This window comes from Phragmites australis, chromosome 5 (assembly GCF_958298935.1).
Source record: "Phragmites australis chromosome 5, lpPhrAust1.1, whole genome shotgun sequence".
Classification (NCBI taxonomy): Eukaryota; Viridiplantae; Streptophyta; class Magnoliopsida; order Poales; family Poaceae; genus Phragmites; species Phragmites australis.
In genome coordinates, this window is record NC_084925.1 from 26,758,546 (window position 1) to 26,775,851 (window position 17,306).

The window sequence follows — 17,306 nt, forward strand, 5'->3', positions numbered from 1 at the left end:
GATCCCAAAAACTCTCAACTCGCGCGATAGTTATTATCATCCCACCACATAAGTATTATTGATAGCAATAGCATATGCAATTTTTTTATTATCTCTTCTGTCTAAAACTTCAAATAATTTGGACATTTAAATGACTTCAAATAAAAAGATTTTTAAATAAAAAGTTTTTGATTTTATCGAGGGCTACAATTTCAATATAAAATTTGTCTGAATCCGACTTCTTATTAAAAAGTTATAAATTTTTTAAAATAAATTATCATCTATTATTACTATCGACTTAAGCCATCAATCAGCAGTGATGATCCTTATCATTGTCGGTTCATAAATCGTGAGGATAAAAAATAAAGTCGAATAAGCACCTGCACTCATCTTTATACAAAAGAAGTAAGCAGCCAGGGCGACGCCATGTTCTCCCGTCCAAAATAACTTTTAAAAACAACTACAATATGTTTCCAATAATAATGCACTCCTTCATTTAGATCGTAGGTTCGCCATATAAGCAGATGCGAATATTACATGTGCACTGTTTTATTCTCTGCTGACATGCAGGGAACACAGGAGTAATTAACGTAATTAGTCCATCCAACTTTCGCTGCTCAATTAAGGTGCTGCTGCTGATCTCTGGCTGAGTGGATGTTCACTGTGAATGATTTGACGCGCCACCCACTGCCACTTTCGTACAGCAACAATTAGGTTGTTCTTCTCAACACTCGGCAGAGTCTGTGGTAGTAGTTTCGTTCTCCTCTCTCCCTGGCATTGTTATGCATAAATGCTGCATGCGAATATACGTATACCATGTCATGCTCTAAGTTTCAGGCGTCTGAAAAGTCAATTGAGTTCGAACGATAGGTGTGAAACATATCTTCTTGGTCAGCGGATTTATTTGTCCCATAGGATTCTTTATCTCCGAGCTTAGAGGGATATCGGTGGACGACATGTTAACTTAACGAAAGAGACATGTGTAGGGTGGGATAGCTAAGTAGTGGGGACGCTGCCATCCATAGGTGATAGAGGACTGTCAGATTGGTTAGTAATAAGATGGGAAGGCAAGTCGATAGTCCTAGCAAAATTGGGTTAGCATAATAGAAGCGGTGGACGTGAACCAAATTCGAGGACGCGGCCAGAGATGGCCAAAGGTGAGTTGGACAGGGGTGGACACAGCTGCAGTAAGAAACAGAGAGCACATAGGGTGCTAGAGATAGAAGATGATCTTTATCTATCGCAGGTAAAAATCTAAAATTAGATAACATATATGAACGTATTTGCCGAAATAGATAACATGTAGTCGTATTTATTAATTTAGCATCCATATTCGGCGTATAGTGTACTGAAAATGAATTTTTGGTACACTGTGTACCGAAAAGGCTATTTTTGGTACACTGTGTACCGAAAAGGCTATTTTTGGTACACGGTGTGCCGAATATGGCACTGTTGCCCGTATTCGGCACATTGTGTGTTGAATATGGGTAACGGTGCCGTATTCGGCACACCGTGTGCCAAAAAATACTTTTTGGTACCAACATGACCGTGTACGAAAAAGCAGACGCGACATGACCGTGTACCGAAAAAGTGTTTTTGGCACACGAAGCACATCGTGTGCCGAAAATGGCTTTTTGGGTACACAATACATCATGTGCCGAATAGAGATGCTAAATTAATAAATACAACTATATATTTTCTATTTTGGCAAATACGCTCAGGTATATTCTTAATTTTGGATATTTGGCTCCATTGCATCAACATCCCATGGCCATCTGTCGACTGTATTTTTTTTCTTCCGTTCAACTATAACATTGATGTGCTAGCTAGTAACGTATAAACACAGGCGTATCTAGTACTTAATACTTACAATGACGACATACAGAAGTAACCATAAAGTAAATGATGAGAGCTCTAATTTGAGGACAAGATATAGAAACAAAAGTTTATGTTTTAGTACAACTGGTGAGTCTTGGAATGGAACATGTATGTAACATAAACTTATTCTCCCACATGCATGAGACATGAACAAAATTAACAGCTTAAGTAACGATTTGCCCGAAGAAGTTTAATTACCACTTTGCCACTACCCGCGCGCTATTTCAGTACGTCTCGTCGCATACACGTACGGCTCATTATTTACCCTGCGTCACACCTCGACGCTGCATCCTGTCGGCTGCGCGAACTTGAGCGACGTCACGGTGCCATTGAACCCGGCGTCGACCGCACCACCTCCGGGGTAGCCGGCGGAAAGCATGGCGGGGCAGCTGACGAAGAGGTGGTAGCTCCCGGAGACCCAGCTGCCGACCTTCCACTTGACGCGGCCGTCGACCTTGACCTCCAGCGCGACATAACCCGCCGCGACGTCCTCCCTCATGGCGTCGGCGACGTACCCGGCCACGGGCACGGACTCCGCCGACAGCACGGGGGACCAGACGGAGACGTCGCGGTGGCCCTGGTACAGCGGCGGCAGCGAGATTGGAACCGTGATGGGCTCGTCGCGGTAGGTGACGAAGACGTCGAGCCGCTTGTAGAAGATACCCACGCGGTCGTTGGGGTTGCGGGAGGCCAGCGTGACCTGCGCCGCGGCGGTGAGGGACGGGTCGCCCAGGGAGATGGGGCGGCGGAGCTGCAGGTCCTGCAGGTAGAAGGCCGGCTTGGAGGGTCGGAGCGCGAGGTAGACGATGAGGGCGATGGAGGCAACGATGAGGACCAGCGCGAGGAGGCAGGAGGCCAGGCAGCCGCAGCAGCGGCGGAGGTGGTGCTCGTGGCGGTGGTGCTTCTCCTTGCTCATGGCTGCTCGCGCTCTCTGCTCCGCTGTGTGCGCTTGTGACGGTGTGGGTGAGTGAGTGAACGAACCGTGCGGTGTAGGGAAGCGTAATGGCTTTTGAAACGCAGGGTATAGTACAGAGATGATGGTACACCAAGCGAAGCTGCTACAATAATGCATGTACTGTTAAAAGGATGATGGTACACCAAGCAAAGCTGCTACAATAATGCATGTACTGTTAAAAGGTTTATTCTAGTTTGACGAGGGAAAGCAACGTCTCAACCGAAGAAGATTCTTCCATCTGCTACGTACCTCCCATGTGCTATTGGTAGGGATATATATAGATCTTCTACAGTACTAAACGGGATAAAAGTATTTATTGATATGTGGATTCAGTCTCACATATCAGTAACGATGTAGTAATACAGAGAACCTCTTATTGATGGGTGTGGAGGCTTTGAGATTCGTGTTCTCATTTGACCACTCATGGGAGTGATCGATGCATGGAACTACATGAGCTAGCTTGAGATTATTACTCGTATGGCTTATAATTAACAGGTGCCCAGAAATTGGCCCCTCATAACTTGTTTGGTTGTGGATATTAATTTGTGCGTGCTTGGGGGCAAATGTGTACACCAGGTGAAAACTTCAGAGAATTTAGACATGAAAAATTCTAGATTCTAGAAACATGTTGTACGTACACCCGTGTAAAGATACAAGGTCAAACTCAATCACATATTCACTTGCATAGCCTTGGATTGAATGGTTAATAGGTGTGGTTGTATCTTTAACTCTTAAGGATCAAATCTAAGTTTACTTTTTGTGTGTCTTATCAAAGTAAAATTTTCTTTTAATAGTACGTGATGTACTCATCGACAGCAAAACGTCTATGTAACTTCATCAATCTTTAAGTTTCATACATTCTATTTTCAGTAGATATTATGTGAGTTATAATATAAGTATGTATACGTCTACGAGCTACACTGATATTTTTTAAAAAAAATAGTCCTACATGCGCTAGTGACCCTACATGAGAATATGATCAAGATACTACTAATTAAGGGATTATGAGCCCGTAGGTGTGTAGTGTAGGTGTTGTCCCATGGCAGTGCCATGTTCTCCCGGGCGCCGGTAGTGGAGAAGTTTGGTGGGGCGCAACATGCACACGCACCAGTGACTAATCCATCCATCGTTATAGTGTTTGTGGTTCAACGTCCAGACCATGCGCCGCAGGCAAAACGCCGAGCGTAGCATGATCATATATATCAAGGCCGGCCTGTACCTGTATACTCGATCATATATATTTCCAGATTTCAAGTGTGCTATGTGTGGCGGTGCCCTTGATTGCATTAGTTCCGTATCTCCCCACTGACTGCATGCCCTATGGCCACACAAGTCTTCTCAACAAGTCTTCAGTCCTTTTCCTTTTAAAACCATAATGTACAAAATTCCTAGCTCAACAAGCAACCACTATCCACTATTACAGGAATGATCATCAGTGACGGTTTAAAAACATTTGATTTTTAAACCGACACTAATAATCACAGACTATTAATACCGATTTTTGAACTAGCACTAATAATAAGTATCAGTACTGATCTATAATTACCTACCGGCATTGAAAAGCTTATTATGAGTGCCAATCTATAGTTACCAACCGCCACTATTCCGATCCGACGAATAACCGACTGAATCGCAGAACAAAACAAGATCACACAAATGCAAGCACGTGATGCAAGAACAGAACAAGATCGACACAAAACACGGCAGCATCACTACTGTAAACCAAAAAATTTGTCACATTAGATTAGACCAAAAATCTTGAAACTGCATTTAAAGATTTTATAAACAAACTAGCATCTCAAACAACTAGAGACATCCTAATCACCATTACAAGTGCAAAAGATCTATCAGCGAAATTTCTAAATGTGATGACTAGTACTAATGGCTAGATCATCATCACTCTTCTGTTCCTCTTCCTCTCCTTCTCAAACTCGTCCTGGCCGTCCCCTGCACATGAACAATTCCATCCCAGTTGTTACTTTACTAGCCCAAACAAAATCTTAATTGACACTGATATAAAAATGCGACAAGTTCAATTCAATTCAATAGCAAAGCATCATAACAAAAATAATGAACAATTCAAGTAAAAAATAAATAGAATTACTTCCAATCGAAGAAAAACTACAACGCGCACATCACCCGATCGGAGAATAAACAGAACAATTCTAACCTTCCTCGTCATCATCATCGTCGTGATCATCCCTGCCCCTCCGCGATGGACGCGGATCTGCCTCGTCGACGCTGGAGTGCGTGGGGAAGAGCTTGGCGGGGAGTGCGTCGGGCACGAGGCAGCGCAGGAACAAGTTGGCGGTGGCATCGCAGAAGAGGTTGAGTGCGTCGTCTCAGGGTGGGGCGCGCAATAGAGCAGCGCGTAGGGGAGGAGCAGGAGGGGGTTGGGCGCCGTGGGGTGCTGCAGCCGTAAGCAGAGGACGACGGTGGGGACTATAAGAGATAAGGGGGAGAGGGGAACGATGCGGAAGAGATAAGGGAGAGAGAGCAACCGAAGAGATAAGAGAGAGCAACCGAAGAGATAAGAGAGAGGAAGTTGCGGAAGAGATAACAGAGTGAGAGATCGATCGGACCTCAACACATGAGCAAACTAGAGAAAGTTTAAATTTTGGGCCCGATCGAATTTTCAGTATCAGCTGAGTGCAGTGTCAGTGCCAACTCATGATTACCAGTCGGAATGCTGGTTTTTTTTTTCAATAGCTAGTATTGATACTGAGTATCAATGTTTGTTTAATCTGGCTCAATCATTGATCGAGCGCGGGAAGTATGAATCGGCACTGATACTTCATCAGTGTCGGTTCTATCCTAATCGATACTGATAGGTATCACGGATGATTGTTTCTGTTACAGTGATCATAAATAGAAACACAGTGAAAAAGGTAAATATTTTGTCAACTGTCCAAGATGGTGGATTTATACTGAATTTGGCTCTTTCTATAGGTTAGTTTTCACTGGTCTTTGCATAGAGTGATGGAGGCGGGCATCATCGTCCGACATCAAACTCTTGCACATGCCCGCATCACCTACCTACCGTTGAATCCTCTCTCGTTTCGTTTGGTTCATGAGCAAAAGCATGGTCCCAGTTGGTAGCCAGTGGAAAGCGTGGAGAATCATGTGACCTCGAATCTTCTCTTTTTCATATTTCTGCCATGCCCAACATTTGGGCCTCATTGTGCTGTGTTAGCGTTACAACAAAAATTGGTAATCAAGCTGTATTTCTTTCTTTTATGGCACCAAAACATCTATAAAACTGCAGCACTAGACATCGTGACTGGTAAGCGTGTTAGCCATCACCTAACAGGCCGCTTTTTCTCTATAAAAGTTGTTACTTTTTCAAATTTACTCAAAGAGATGTCTACAAAAATTCGACACTAGCCCTGTTTGATACTCCTACTAGTTTATGTAGGAGACTAAACAATACCCAACTAACACTGAATATTTGGGCGTGGACCTCAGTTGGGCCTTACCGAGATGTAATCATAGCATATGGAGGCCCATGTTTTTTACCAACATGTACTGTATTCAATCCATCCATATCCAGTCCTTCCAGAGCATATATAATAATGTCAGAACATCAACTTTCATATAGCATCTCCCAAACGACATCAGAATTTGAGATCAAATCAGCACACAAAATGGAAGAGCATTGCTAGTACATGGAAGAGCATCAAACGAGCAGATTGCAACCGCAAAATGGCAAGCCAAGCAAGCTTGCTTCATGTCATCAGTTCTCAAATCTGGGAGTCATTGCAGCACTAAGAGATAATAAGCTGATAAACTTAGTATATTTTCTGCGTTAACGAATACTGCATACTCTCCCTACTCTCTCCTAGTAAAAGATAGACCACCGAATCTATGTTTGGTAAGGTTAGTGGAATGTTATCTAGGGTAATGCCTCGAATCTTCTGAGGGATTAGGGCCGGCTACTGTCAAAGACATAGCCACCTCTAGGGGGGGCTGGACTGCCGTTCAAGCTGAGCTTTGCCATGTCAAGCATCTGCCAATTGACTGGCGACGTGTCTGCTCCAAAAGGGCTTGGGTCATAACAAGAAGTGACACTCCTGCTCCTGCGGTGACGAGCAGACATCTGCTTCATCCTCTCGGCTTCATTCTTTAGGGCCTGCGTCTGACCTGCAGATTTCATTTCAAGACATTTCATTTAGGTGCATATGAATCATGTTCTAAAACCAGTAGGATATACTCTAGCCATATAATCACACTTTTCACGTTCATTGACAAACATTAGGATTTAGGAAGGACCACCAAATAGTAAAATCGGGGCATATCTAGTGTAAACTAATAGGTAGGTCGATAATGCAAACCACTTCTGTTAGCGAATTAAATTACAAATACAGAAATAATTTCAGTTCAAAGTCAATCCATGATAAAACCATAAAAGGAAATTCCTGACATTTTATAGTTTAGTGGTAACTAAAAAGATAAGGGCAAAAGCTATTATTCCCAGCATTTTTTCTTTTTGGAGGGCCTCCTGCACTGCATTGAGTCTGAACCAAAATTCTGAAAGGGAGTACAACCCACCATAGACTAATGGATTTTGTTTCGTGATATCGAAAGAGAGAAGTGTGATTATTGCACCTAGCCATTGGGGATGCAGCATATACTACCCTTCATCAAAATCAAGTCAGTAGCTTATGCCAGTTTAAAAAGTCACCAGTTAGAACCAACACTTGCTCACACCATCTGATTAGGCTATAATGTAGAAACACAGTAGAAGGCTTCGATGATTACTGAAATGTCATAAAAAAATACTAGCAGGCTAATTGGAGCATTGACTACGGAACTACTAGTATGTATGTGCAGTTTACCACAGTAACATTGACAAGGATGGTCATTGTTAGGCAGTGACCAAAAGCCAATAGCTCCACTCTTATGTCGAGTTAGCTTTTTCTGCAACGTACAAGGAGCCAGTGATAGTGACTATTTACTCTTGTATCTAACATATTTGAATGATGTGCATTTAACATTTCAGCATGACTTGTACAATAGCAGAAGCATGCAATTTCAGTAGGACCGGCTAAAATAACCACAATAAAAACCTTTGGGCTCCATTTACTAATTGTCTGGTTCAGCAAGTTTCCACTAATGCTCTTCAGTGATAGAGAACATGATACTTCTGTCTATGGTCCTTTCATTACAGTTTTGTATTGCTTAACGACAACCTTACAAAAATTATTTGCTGCTAACAAGGATGCATACTCTAAATCATGCTAGTTATAACTCAAAAAAGAGCAGTGTCTGAGACATACCATCCTTAATTAGTTTTGCATGCTGAAGACTGGAAATCTGTATCCTCAGCTGCTTGTTTTCCATTGATAGAGCATTGCGAAGCTGGAAAAGAGATGCTACTCGTACAGCCAAATCAGCTCCCATGTTCTGGAAAGAATAAAATGAAATTATTGACATAAAATAATTACTACTCGAATCCTCAACATTGAAATAAAATATAAGATCAACGGAATTACCTGAAGTGAGTCCACAGTTCTTTCAAGTTCAGCAATGTATTGAAGTTTGCGGACCCTAGATCTCTGCCCTGAACGCCTACACAAATATTGATTTGCTGAATAGGCATCGACAATCTCAAATTCTCAATGGTCATGACATGTTCTATTTTATCCTTTTAGTGTGTAGAACAGAAAATTTCAGCATTCATCAAACAAAAATGTTGAGGTATGAAGCATAAACTAGTGCACATTAAAAGAACTCGATAAATCCAGACAAGCATTAACGTAGCGCTAGTGTAAAGATAACATATTGATTTGGTAACATCACACCGCTAAAGTCAAAAACTTAGTTATTGATTTCTGTGAGTTAAGCGGTTGAAAGGCCTATAGCCTCACAGTTAGCCCAGGAAGTCACCCAAGACACACATACACTAGTAGTGGTATTTTTTTATGTTGCAATGGCTTGCTGCATTTTCTGTTTTCTTCTCTATTAATACACTGCTGACCACTACAATATGGCCTGGGTCGATCAGCTAATAACTACAGCCATTACTGTTTTAATTGGCTATTATTCTCCTTAATCTGCTAGCCAGAAATCCTTGGGTCAATCAGCTAATAACTACAGTCATTACTGCTTTAATTGGCTATTATTCTCTTTAATCTGCTAGCTGAAAATCTGCACACATCAAGGCTTATTGCTAACAATCTTCCCCTAATCCTTGTGTGGACTTGAAATTGATGTTGACCATTCCAATCCTAGCACGAAGCTCATGGAATCTGACTCACCCAAATGCCTTCGTTTGAATGTCAGCGAGCTGGTCCTTAGTGCCGACGAAATCAGCACTAATCCTCTCATCTTCCCGGCACTCCCTGATGAAGTGGTAGCGCACATCGATGTGTTTGCTACGTTCATGGAAGACAGGGTTTTGTATCAGCGCTAAGGCTGACTTATTGTTAATCTTCAGCTCGACGGTGTCAGCGTCCCTCCCCTTGAAGCCGCTGAGCAGCTGAGCCAACCACACCACTTGTGTGGCTGCGGTAGTGGCAGCAACATACTCCACCTCACAGGACGAGAGTGCCACCACCTTTTGCTTGAGAGCGTGCCAACTCACCAAACTGTTGTCGTAGAAGAAAAAAACAACCGGATATACTCCTCCTTGTGTCAACATCGCCAGCGAGGTCGCTTTCGGTGTACCCGACAAGCCGTGCCTCCGTTGTCCTCCCATAGTGGCAACCGAGACTTAACGTCCCAGCCACATAGCGCAGGATCCTCTTCACTGCCGCCATGTGTTCCTCCGTAGGCCGCTCCATGAAGCGACTCACGTACCCCACGCTGAAAGCAAGGTCCGGCAGCGTGTGGACAAGATAGCGGAGGCTTCCAATGATCCTCCGGTACTGAGTGGCGTCCACCTCCACCGCCGTGCTGTCACAGCTCAGCTTGAGCCGCTCCTCCATGGGGGTGTGCGCAAGGTTGTAGTCCTGCATCCCCGCTATCTCTAGGATGCGCTTGGCGTAATGCGCCTGGCACAGCGTGATCCCGCTGCTACTCTGCTGCACCTCGATGCCAAGGTAGAAGGAGAGCAACCCAAGGTCGCTCATCCTGAACCTCGCCTTAATCTCCTCCTTGAAGCGGTTGATCTCCGCCTCGGTTGATCCAGTGATGATCAAGTCATCCACATAGACCCCGAGGATCAACAGCAAGTCGCCATGGCCACGCCTGTACATCGCCGCCTCATGCAGGCTCTGCTCGAACCCGAGAGCCTGTAATATCGTGTACAACTTCTCGTTCCAAGCCCGCGGCGCTTGCCGCAGCCCGTAGAGCGCCTTCCGCAGACGCAGCACCTTTTGTTCTGCTCCGACGACGACGAAGCCCGGTGGCTGCGCGACGTACACCTCCTCCCCCAAATCGCAGTTGAGGAAAATCGACTTCACATCCATGTGATGCACCAGCCAGCCATCTTGCGCAGCAATAGCTAGCAGCAACCGAACGGACTGAAGACGAGCAACGGGTGCGAATACCTCATCGAAGTCAATGCCCGGTTGCTGCACATAGCCCTTGGCGACGAGACGAGCCTTATGCTTGATCACTGCTCCTGCCTCGTTCTTCTTGAGCTTGAAGACCCATTTCAGCCCACTGGGTCGATGCCCATAAGGAAGCTCCACCAGTGACCATGTCCTGTTCTGCTCGATGGAGTCCATCTCCTCACGCATAGCCGCCTACCATGCTGGATCGTGCTCTACTTCAGCGAAGGAGCGCGGCTCTCCCTCCTCGCTGACCAGCAATAGCCCCTCGCCATCGACGACACGATTGGCAAGGCCTGGTGCCCCTCCCCCTCCAAGCACGTTGTCGATGCGACGGTAACGGAGAGGAGAGGAGTCGTGGTATGCATCCAACCTGTCGGAGTCGTTTGGCTGAGGAGAGACAAATTCCAGGAGAAAGGCCCGCCACGGGAGAAGCCCCTGTGGGCGTGGCACCTGCCCCTGCGGACGAGAAGAGTGCAGATGCGCCGCCTGCAAGGGGGGCCAACGCCCCTGCAGGTGCTATCGATGAGCGGCCCATGGGCGGACCTGCGGGTGGGTCCACCGCAGAGGACGCCCCTGCGGGCGTGGGCGACGAGATCGCCCCTATGGACGCCGGTGCAGCAGGATGAGCGCCTTCTACGCTACCTGCGGACGGAGCCAACACGCTTGGGTAGATGTAGTTGACCACTGCCTCCACATGGAAGTCAGGTGTGGCTGTTCCACCGTCTTGCAGCACCGCCTCCCAGTCCCAGCTGGCATCCTCGTCAAAAACGACGTCGCGGGAGATATGGACGCGCCGGGACCGGGGCTCGAGCATGCGGTACGCCTTAGAGGCATCCTCATAGCCGATGAAGACCATCGGGGTGCTGCGGTCGTCGAGCTTCCACAAGCCTGGTCGTGTATCCCTTACATAACCAAGACACCCGAATGTACGCAAGTAGCTTACCGCCGGCTTGCGCCCGTGCCACGCCTCAAATGGCGTCTCGTCATCAATACTCTTCGTCGGCGCCCGGTTGAGGAGGTAGACAGCCATGGTCACAACCTTACCCCAAAATTCAACGGGCATCTTCCGCTGTTTCAGGAGGGCGCGTGAGGTGGCAAGGATGGTCTGGTTCCTCCTCTCGCAGAGAAGTGCCGCTGCACACCGTGGTCCTCGTAGTGGCGCGCGAATTCAACAGAGGTGAAGTCGCCGCCATTGTCCGTGCATAGGACGCGAAGCTTGTGCCCGCTCTCCACCTCCGCAGCAGCCTGAAACTTCGTGATGGCCGCTGCAGCATCACTTTTTGTTGTGAGTAGCGCCAGCCACATGTAGCGGCTGGTGTCATCTACCAACAGCAAAAAATAGCGGCACCCGCCTGGCGTCGTCGGTGTGATGGGGCCGCAGAGGTCGCCGTGAACGAGTTCTAGGACGCCCTTTGCGTGATACTTTGCCTTGGCTGGGAATAGGACTCGGCGATGCTTCATCATGACGCAGGTGTTGCAGAGCTGCTCCACGTGTTCTAGCAGCGAAAGACCACGCACAATGTCCTGGCGGCCAAGCTGGTGCAGCGTGTCGAAGCTGATGTGGCCGTAGCGGGCGTGCCAGCACCACAAGTCGTTGTTGTGCTGCACTACGAGACAGATGGGGCGTGCGACGTTGAGGCGTAGGATGTAGAGCCGGTTCCGCCCGTGGTTCACCTTGGCGATGAGATGGCGCCGACGATCCCAGATGCGCAACACGCCATCTTCGATCAGCACCTTCGAGCCACACCCATCGAGTTGACCGACGCTGATGATGTTGTTCTTCAAGCGCGAGATGAAGTAGACGTCGGAGAGCGTCTTGTGCTCGCCGTTCTTCTCGGCGAACAGCACCATGCCGCAGCCGTGGATCTCGACGAGCAATCCGTCGCCGAACCGTACGGTTCCCCGTACCGCGCGATCAAGCTTGGCGAAGACGTCGCTGCGGCCCGTCATGTGGCTGGTGGCACCGGTGTCAAGGTACCAGCCCTCCTGGAGTTCACCGGCGTCCGCCTCGCCTAGGAACGCCTGCGCTCGCGGTTCATCGAGGTGGACTGTTGTCGACACCAGCACAGTGTCGTCGTTTCAACGCGCAGACCTGCGCCATTAGTAGCGCAGGCTCGTAGTCGTCCTCCTGCACGAGGTGCACCTGACCTCGCTTGGGCTGGCGGCAATTACGAGCCCAATGACAGGTACGCTCGCAATTGCGGCAAGTGTCGCGGTCGTCGTTGCAGGCAGCGTTCTTGCCATCAGCCGCGCCCTTCTTGCGCGAGCCACGGGAGCGGCGATTCTTGTCGTCGCCTTTGGCAAACCGCGACCCCCCCTCGCTAGTCCGCCTTTCCTTCTGGCTCGCAAGCCACTGCTCCTCTGTGAGCAACAGCTTGCCATTCGATGGCAGCACCTGGTCCGGGTCGAGGCAGTCCTCCGCCACCTTGAGTCGCCCCGTGAGCGTCTCGATGGAGAGCGCGATCTGCGCGAACTTGGGCGGGACAACCCGCAGGTACTTGGCCACGACCTTGGCGCCGTCGACCGAATCACCGAGTACCTCCAGCTGGTGGACGATCCCGGTGAGGCGCATGGCGAGTCGTCAATTGACTCGCCGTTGCGGAAGGAGATCGCCTCATAGTCCTTCCTCACCTTCTGGGCAGTCGCCTTGCGAGAGCGCTCGGAGCCGATGTGCATCGTCTTGATCGCATTCCAGGCCTCCTTTGTCGTCTTCTTCGCAAGGGAGGTGACCATCTCCGGCGGGACTACGCGAAAGATGGCCTCCATTGCCAACCTGTCGTCGACCCTGTCCACGCCGCCCTTGTCCACGGCCTCCCAGAGGCCACAGGCTTCAAGCATCACCTCCATTATCACCGACCACTCAACGTAGTTGTGCTTCGTGAGCAGCGGGTACGCGCCTCCGACATCTCTCACCACGCGTTGTACCACAGGCGCAGGAGCTACAGAAGGGCCATCTTCACCCGCCATGACACCCTACTGATACCAATTGAAAAGCCTACAGCCTCACAGATAGCCCAGGAATTCACCCAAGACACGCGTACACTAGTAGTGGTGTTTTTTTAGCTGCAATGGCTTGCTATCTTTTCTGTTTTCTTCTCTATTTATACACTGCTGATCACTACAGTATGATCTGGGTCAATCAGCTAATAACTACAGCCATTACTACTTTAATTGGCTATTATTCTTCCTAATCTGCTAACTGAAAATCTCTAGGTCAATCAGCTAATAACTACAGCCATTACTGCTTTAATTGGCTATTATTCTCCCTAATCTGCTAGCTGAAAATCTGCACACATCAAGACTTATTGCTAACAGCGGTGGACATAGGGATGGTCATACATTCAACTGTCAGCCCCTAGCATCAAAGGATTGCGAGCATTACAATTTCCAATGGATATACAAGGATGCCCTGGTGGCAAAGGTTTTTTTATGAATCACTTGTAACCTTTAGAAATCATAGCTTGAATATTTGAATATCATATCCACTCATTATTGTTTGAAAAAATGACTTATCCCAGAAACATACCGCCGGAGCAAAGAAAAATACAATTTAGCACAAAAACATACCCAGAAAAAGGCAGTACTGTTTTGAATTTCTTGAATGTGTGATAAATGAGAGGTCGTGACACCAATAAGGCAATAACACAGCGACACTCATCTAAAGGATTTCTTATACCTGGCACTGAAAGCTATCACTACTTCAGTAAATCTAGTATCCAGTCAGCATAGTATCACATTCTAGAATACTGATGTTGGGGTCTCATTTTATATGTAAGAACTAAGAAGTTCGTGTAGTTTATACATCCAGGAAGAAGAATAATCTGACAGACACATAATGATAGAAGACTTGGACAATCTGGGAACGGTAAAATATTTGCAGAACTAACCGGCATTTGTTGCTTTCACAATAGTCAAGCAATGAGGATTGAGTACTGAATTTTAACCACAAAGAATACTTGCACGATTCTAGCTGGAAGTCTTACTGCTAGTGACAGAACTCAAAACTATCAGTGTCACACAATAAGTACTAGCAGTTACTTATCCATTAAAGCATAATAGTATCAGGTTATCAGCTATCCTGCTTTCTTTTCTGTCGGCATGAGTGGAAATTTTACTCTTTCACTTAATTTTTGTACTTTCTAAGTTTCTAGCATTTCACTCCACTTTATTTTGATTCATGGGAGCTTTTAATTCCAGGGCAACTCTTTGGCAAGAACTTGAAATCAAAGAACATATGAAGACAGTACAGTAGATTTTACATACACTATGTACCTTTTAAATGACTTCTCTTGATCAGGATGGCTGAAAGCATCACTTGCATCTGCAGTTCCACAGGCAACGTTACCATTCACACCACTTGAGGCGTCAATGGCCAGGTACTGCAAGGGGTTGCTAGGGACATTCTCAAGGACAGCATTTACCATGGAACTCTCTGAAGTAGTCAGACTACTCTTCTGTCTCGGCGAATTTGGCCCATAAACACAACTGTCCTCAATCACAGAATCACTTTCAACACCTTTGACAACATCAGACAAGTCCTCATCTTCATCACCTGGGTGTAGATCACCTTCCTTGATTGGATGAATTGGGCTCTGGAATGTTGACAGAGCATCCAAGATAGCATCGGAATCACTACAAGCCCTTCGGAGAGGAGGCAGGTTGGGGATTTTCCCAGAATCTGCAAGGAGATCGTCTAGCCAACATGGTGGCTCGCCAAAGAACGGATCCCCAGATGGAAACCTGCAGCTCTGCGTGAACAAGCTGTCATCTCTTCGAGTGAGTTGAGGACCCAGCGAAGGGCAGCGGGGTGGAAGGTGGGGTGATCGGGACATGGCGAGAACAAGCCCTCGTATCTTCGATTGCCCTCTCCTTTTTGTTCTGCTAAGTAACTACAGCCAATCCAGCATCCATTCCTTTTTCTTCTGTTCATTTGGAAAACCAGCAGCCAATTAACACATAAAACATGTGACGAGGAACACAGGAAACGTGAACAAGTAGAGAGGGGAAAAAAGCATCCTAGGAAACCACATTGAGGGACTGAGCCCACAGAATCGTTTTTACAATAGCAGAAAAATATCTTGTGTTATTGTAGATGAGCATACACTTTGAGCTATGCATGAACAGGAAAATGCAAAGATTTCACCACATTAAAAGATGTATCAGGACGTCAACGAGAAATTGCAAATTAGTCCACATAGGAAATTAGGCTGGTTGATGGTGCTCAACTGAGACCAATGCATTCAAAAGGAGAGAAGAACAATTCAGGAAACTCCGATGTCTAGAGTAAAATGATTCAGGAAATTAGACTGGTTAATGATTTCGGAAAACAACAGCGGCGCAACCCCTGTGGAGCACCAAATTTTTTGAAAGTAAACAGCATCCGAGCCTAAGGTGGGTACCTTGAAGTCCTATGTTGTCTTGCACGTTGAAAGAGAAGAAGAACCTAATCGAACCAAAGATCAATGGAAATTGTTGATTTAGTAGGGCAACACTGGGCAGCCGCAGCACAAAAATCCACAACCAGTAACTGAATGGGCTGTAGAGAAAGCAACATTTGGTGTTGCCCTACCCAGAACAAGGGAATCCATCCAAGCAAGCTAGGATTATTACTTACCAGCAGAGATAACGGAACCAATCTACGTACGGATGGATGGACCTCGAATGAGGAGCCAAATTAGGTGGAGCATCCGTCGGTAGAGGGAGGGACCGGCCGAGGAGAGGATAGGAGACGAGCAGGAGGCGGTGGCGAGATGTGCGTGCGGCGTGCCTGCTCTGCTCCGGATGGGGAAAGCACAAGACGTGTAAACCCTTTGCGGACCGTAAAAAACACCAGGCAACTGGAAGGTTGATAATTTCGGAAAACAATGCATCATTCCTTGCAGCGTAAAATGTCCCCTGGTAAATAATTTAATTTTGGGAAACAATTTTTCGTTCCTTATAATGCTGCCCATAATTTCTCACCAGCGGCACAGCCGGAGGTATAAACCCTAGAAATCCAACTGGACAAGTAAAACCCTGAATTCACTCATCCCTGCTCTGAATAATCGCCACTAGTTTGCTCCGGAATAAAAGTTTTGAGCATTCCAAAGAACAAAGAAAACAGCAACCATTCCAATGCGAAAGATGCCCTATTTGCCGAAGATCTGACCTCGTAGGGCGCGCAGGAGTGCACCTCAAGAATCAGGAAGGGCCAAAACTTGATCAGATCGCTAAAACCCTACCCCTAAATCGAGCAGTCCCACCCTGCTCCAACCAAACTTCGCAGCAAACCCACACCAAACCGAGAGATGTAGAACAGAGAACAGAGAAAAGAACCCAGCACGCCAAGAACTCGCAATGCACCTCCAAGAAGCGCCCAAATGACACCAAATTTACACCCGCCCCTAAGAATCCCAAGAACAACGCCAAGAAACGCTCACGGGTCGCGGGGCTTGCGGCCGGAGACAAGCCGATTGGTGAGGCAGGGCGTGGTGAAGGAGAACAAGAAAAAAAAATTCAAGATTTCAATTTTTCCATTGGTGCGGGAGATATTTTTGAGCATACCTTTTTTGGTGTGAAGAGGGGCGATTGCGGAGGCGCAGAGAAACAGCGTTGGTGGGTATTTAAAGCGTGGGAATGGCTGCTGCCTTCTGCACCGAAGCCGGCACGCTTTCCCCAACCCTACGCAGACTTCGCGTGGAGATCCGTGTTCCGAAAGGGAAGAGCTCCAATTTTGTTTGGAACAAGGATATATCGGCGGTATGCCATTGCCATCCAAGTTCCTAATTCATTCCTAATTCAATGATTTGTCATCGAATAAGCCTACTTTTACTCCATGCCATCGAGATTTCAAGCTTCTCCGCTCAATACCATTACCGGATGGCATTGGGTGAAAAAAAAAATCTGAAATCCGGATGGCGTGAGTAAAAACTGTAAAAAGTCTCTGATAAATTGGTTCATCTGCCACGGTCGGTCGACCGGACACAAGATCGTCTGTCCAATCGCGCCCGCTCGCCCTC

The 17,306-nt window shown here is 46.9% G+C and overlaps 2 protein-coding genes across 6 annotated transcripts; both read right to left on the reverse strand.

Annotated features, from left to right (window-relative positions):
* Positions 1 to 1,887: 1,887 nt before the first annotated feature.
* Positions 1,888 to 2,919, reverse strand: LOC133919046 (NDR1/HIN1-like protein 1). The gene has a single exon (XM_062363266.1). The coding sequence runs from the start codon at positions 2,771 to 2,773 to the stop codon at positions 2,129 to 2,131; it is 645 nt and encodes a 214-aa protein (XP_062219250.1). The 5' UTR covers positions 2,774 to 2,919; the 3' UTR covers positions 1,888 to 2,128.
* A 3,566-nt stretch (positions 2,920 to 6,485) lies between these two features.
* On the reverse strand, positions 6,486 to 16,990 carry LOC133919047 (basic leucine zipper 19). 5 transcript variants are annotated; one of them, XM_062363271.1, is made up of 6 exons: positions 16,852 to 16,868; positions 15,708 to 15,751; positions 14,581 to 15,230; positions 8,305 to 8,380; positions 8,089 to 8,215; positions 6,486 to 6,952 (listed from the first exon to the last, which is right to left on the reverse strand). In XM_062363271.1, exons 3-6 carry the CDS (start codon positions 15,138 to 15,140, stop codon positions 6,735 to 6,737), a joined length of 981 nt encoding a protein of 326 aa, XP_062219255.1. In that variant the 5' UTR covers positions 15,141 to 15,230; positions 15,708 to 15,751; positions 16,852 to 16,868; the 3' UTR covers positions 6,486 to 6,734. The 5 variants fall into 5 exon arrangements, with proteins under 5 accessions (XP_062219255.1, XP_062219252.1, XP_062219251.1 ...); XM_062363268.1 differs by lacking the exon at positions 16,852 to 16,868 and adding an exon at positions 15,923 to 16,443; XM_062363267.1 differs by lacking the exon at positions 15,708 to 15,751 and having other exon boundaries at positions 16,852 to 16,990.
* Between the last annotated feature and the right edge of the window lie 316 nt (positions 16,991 to 17,306).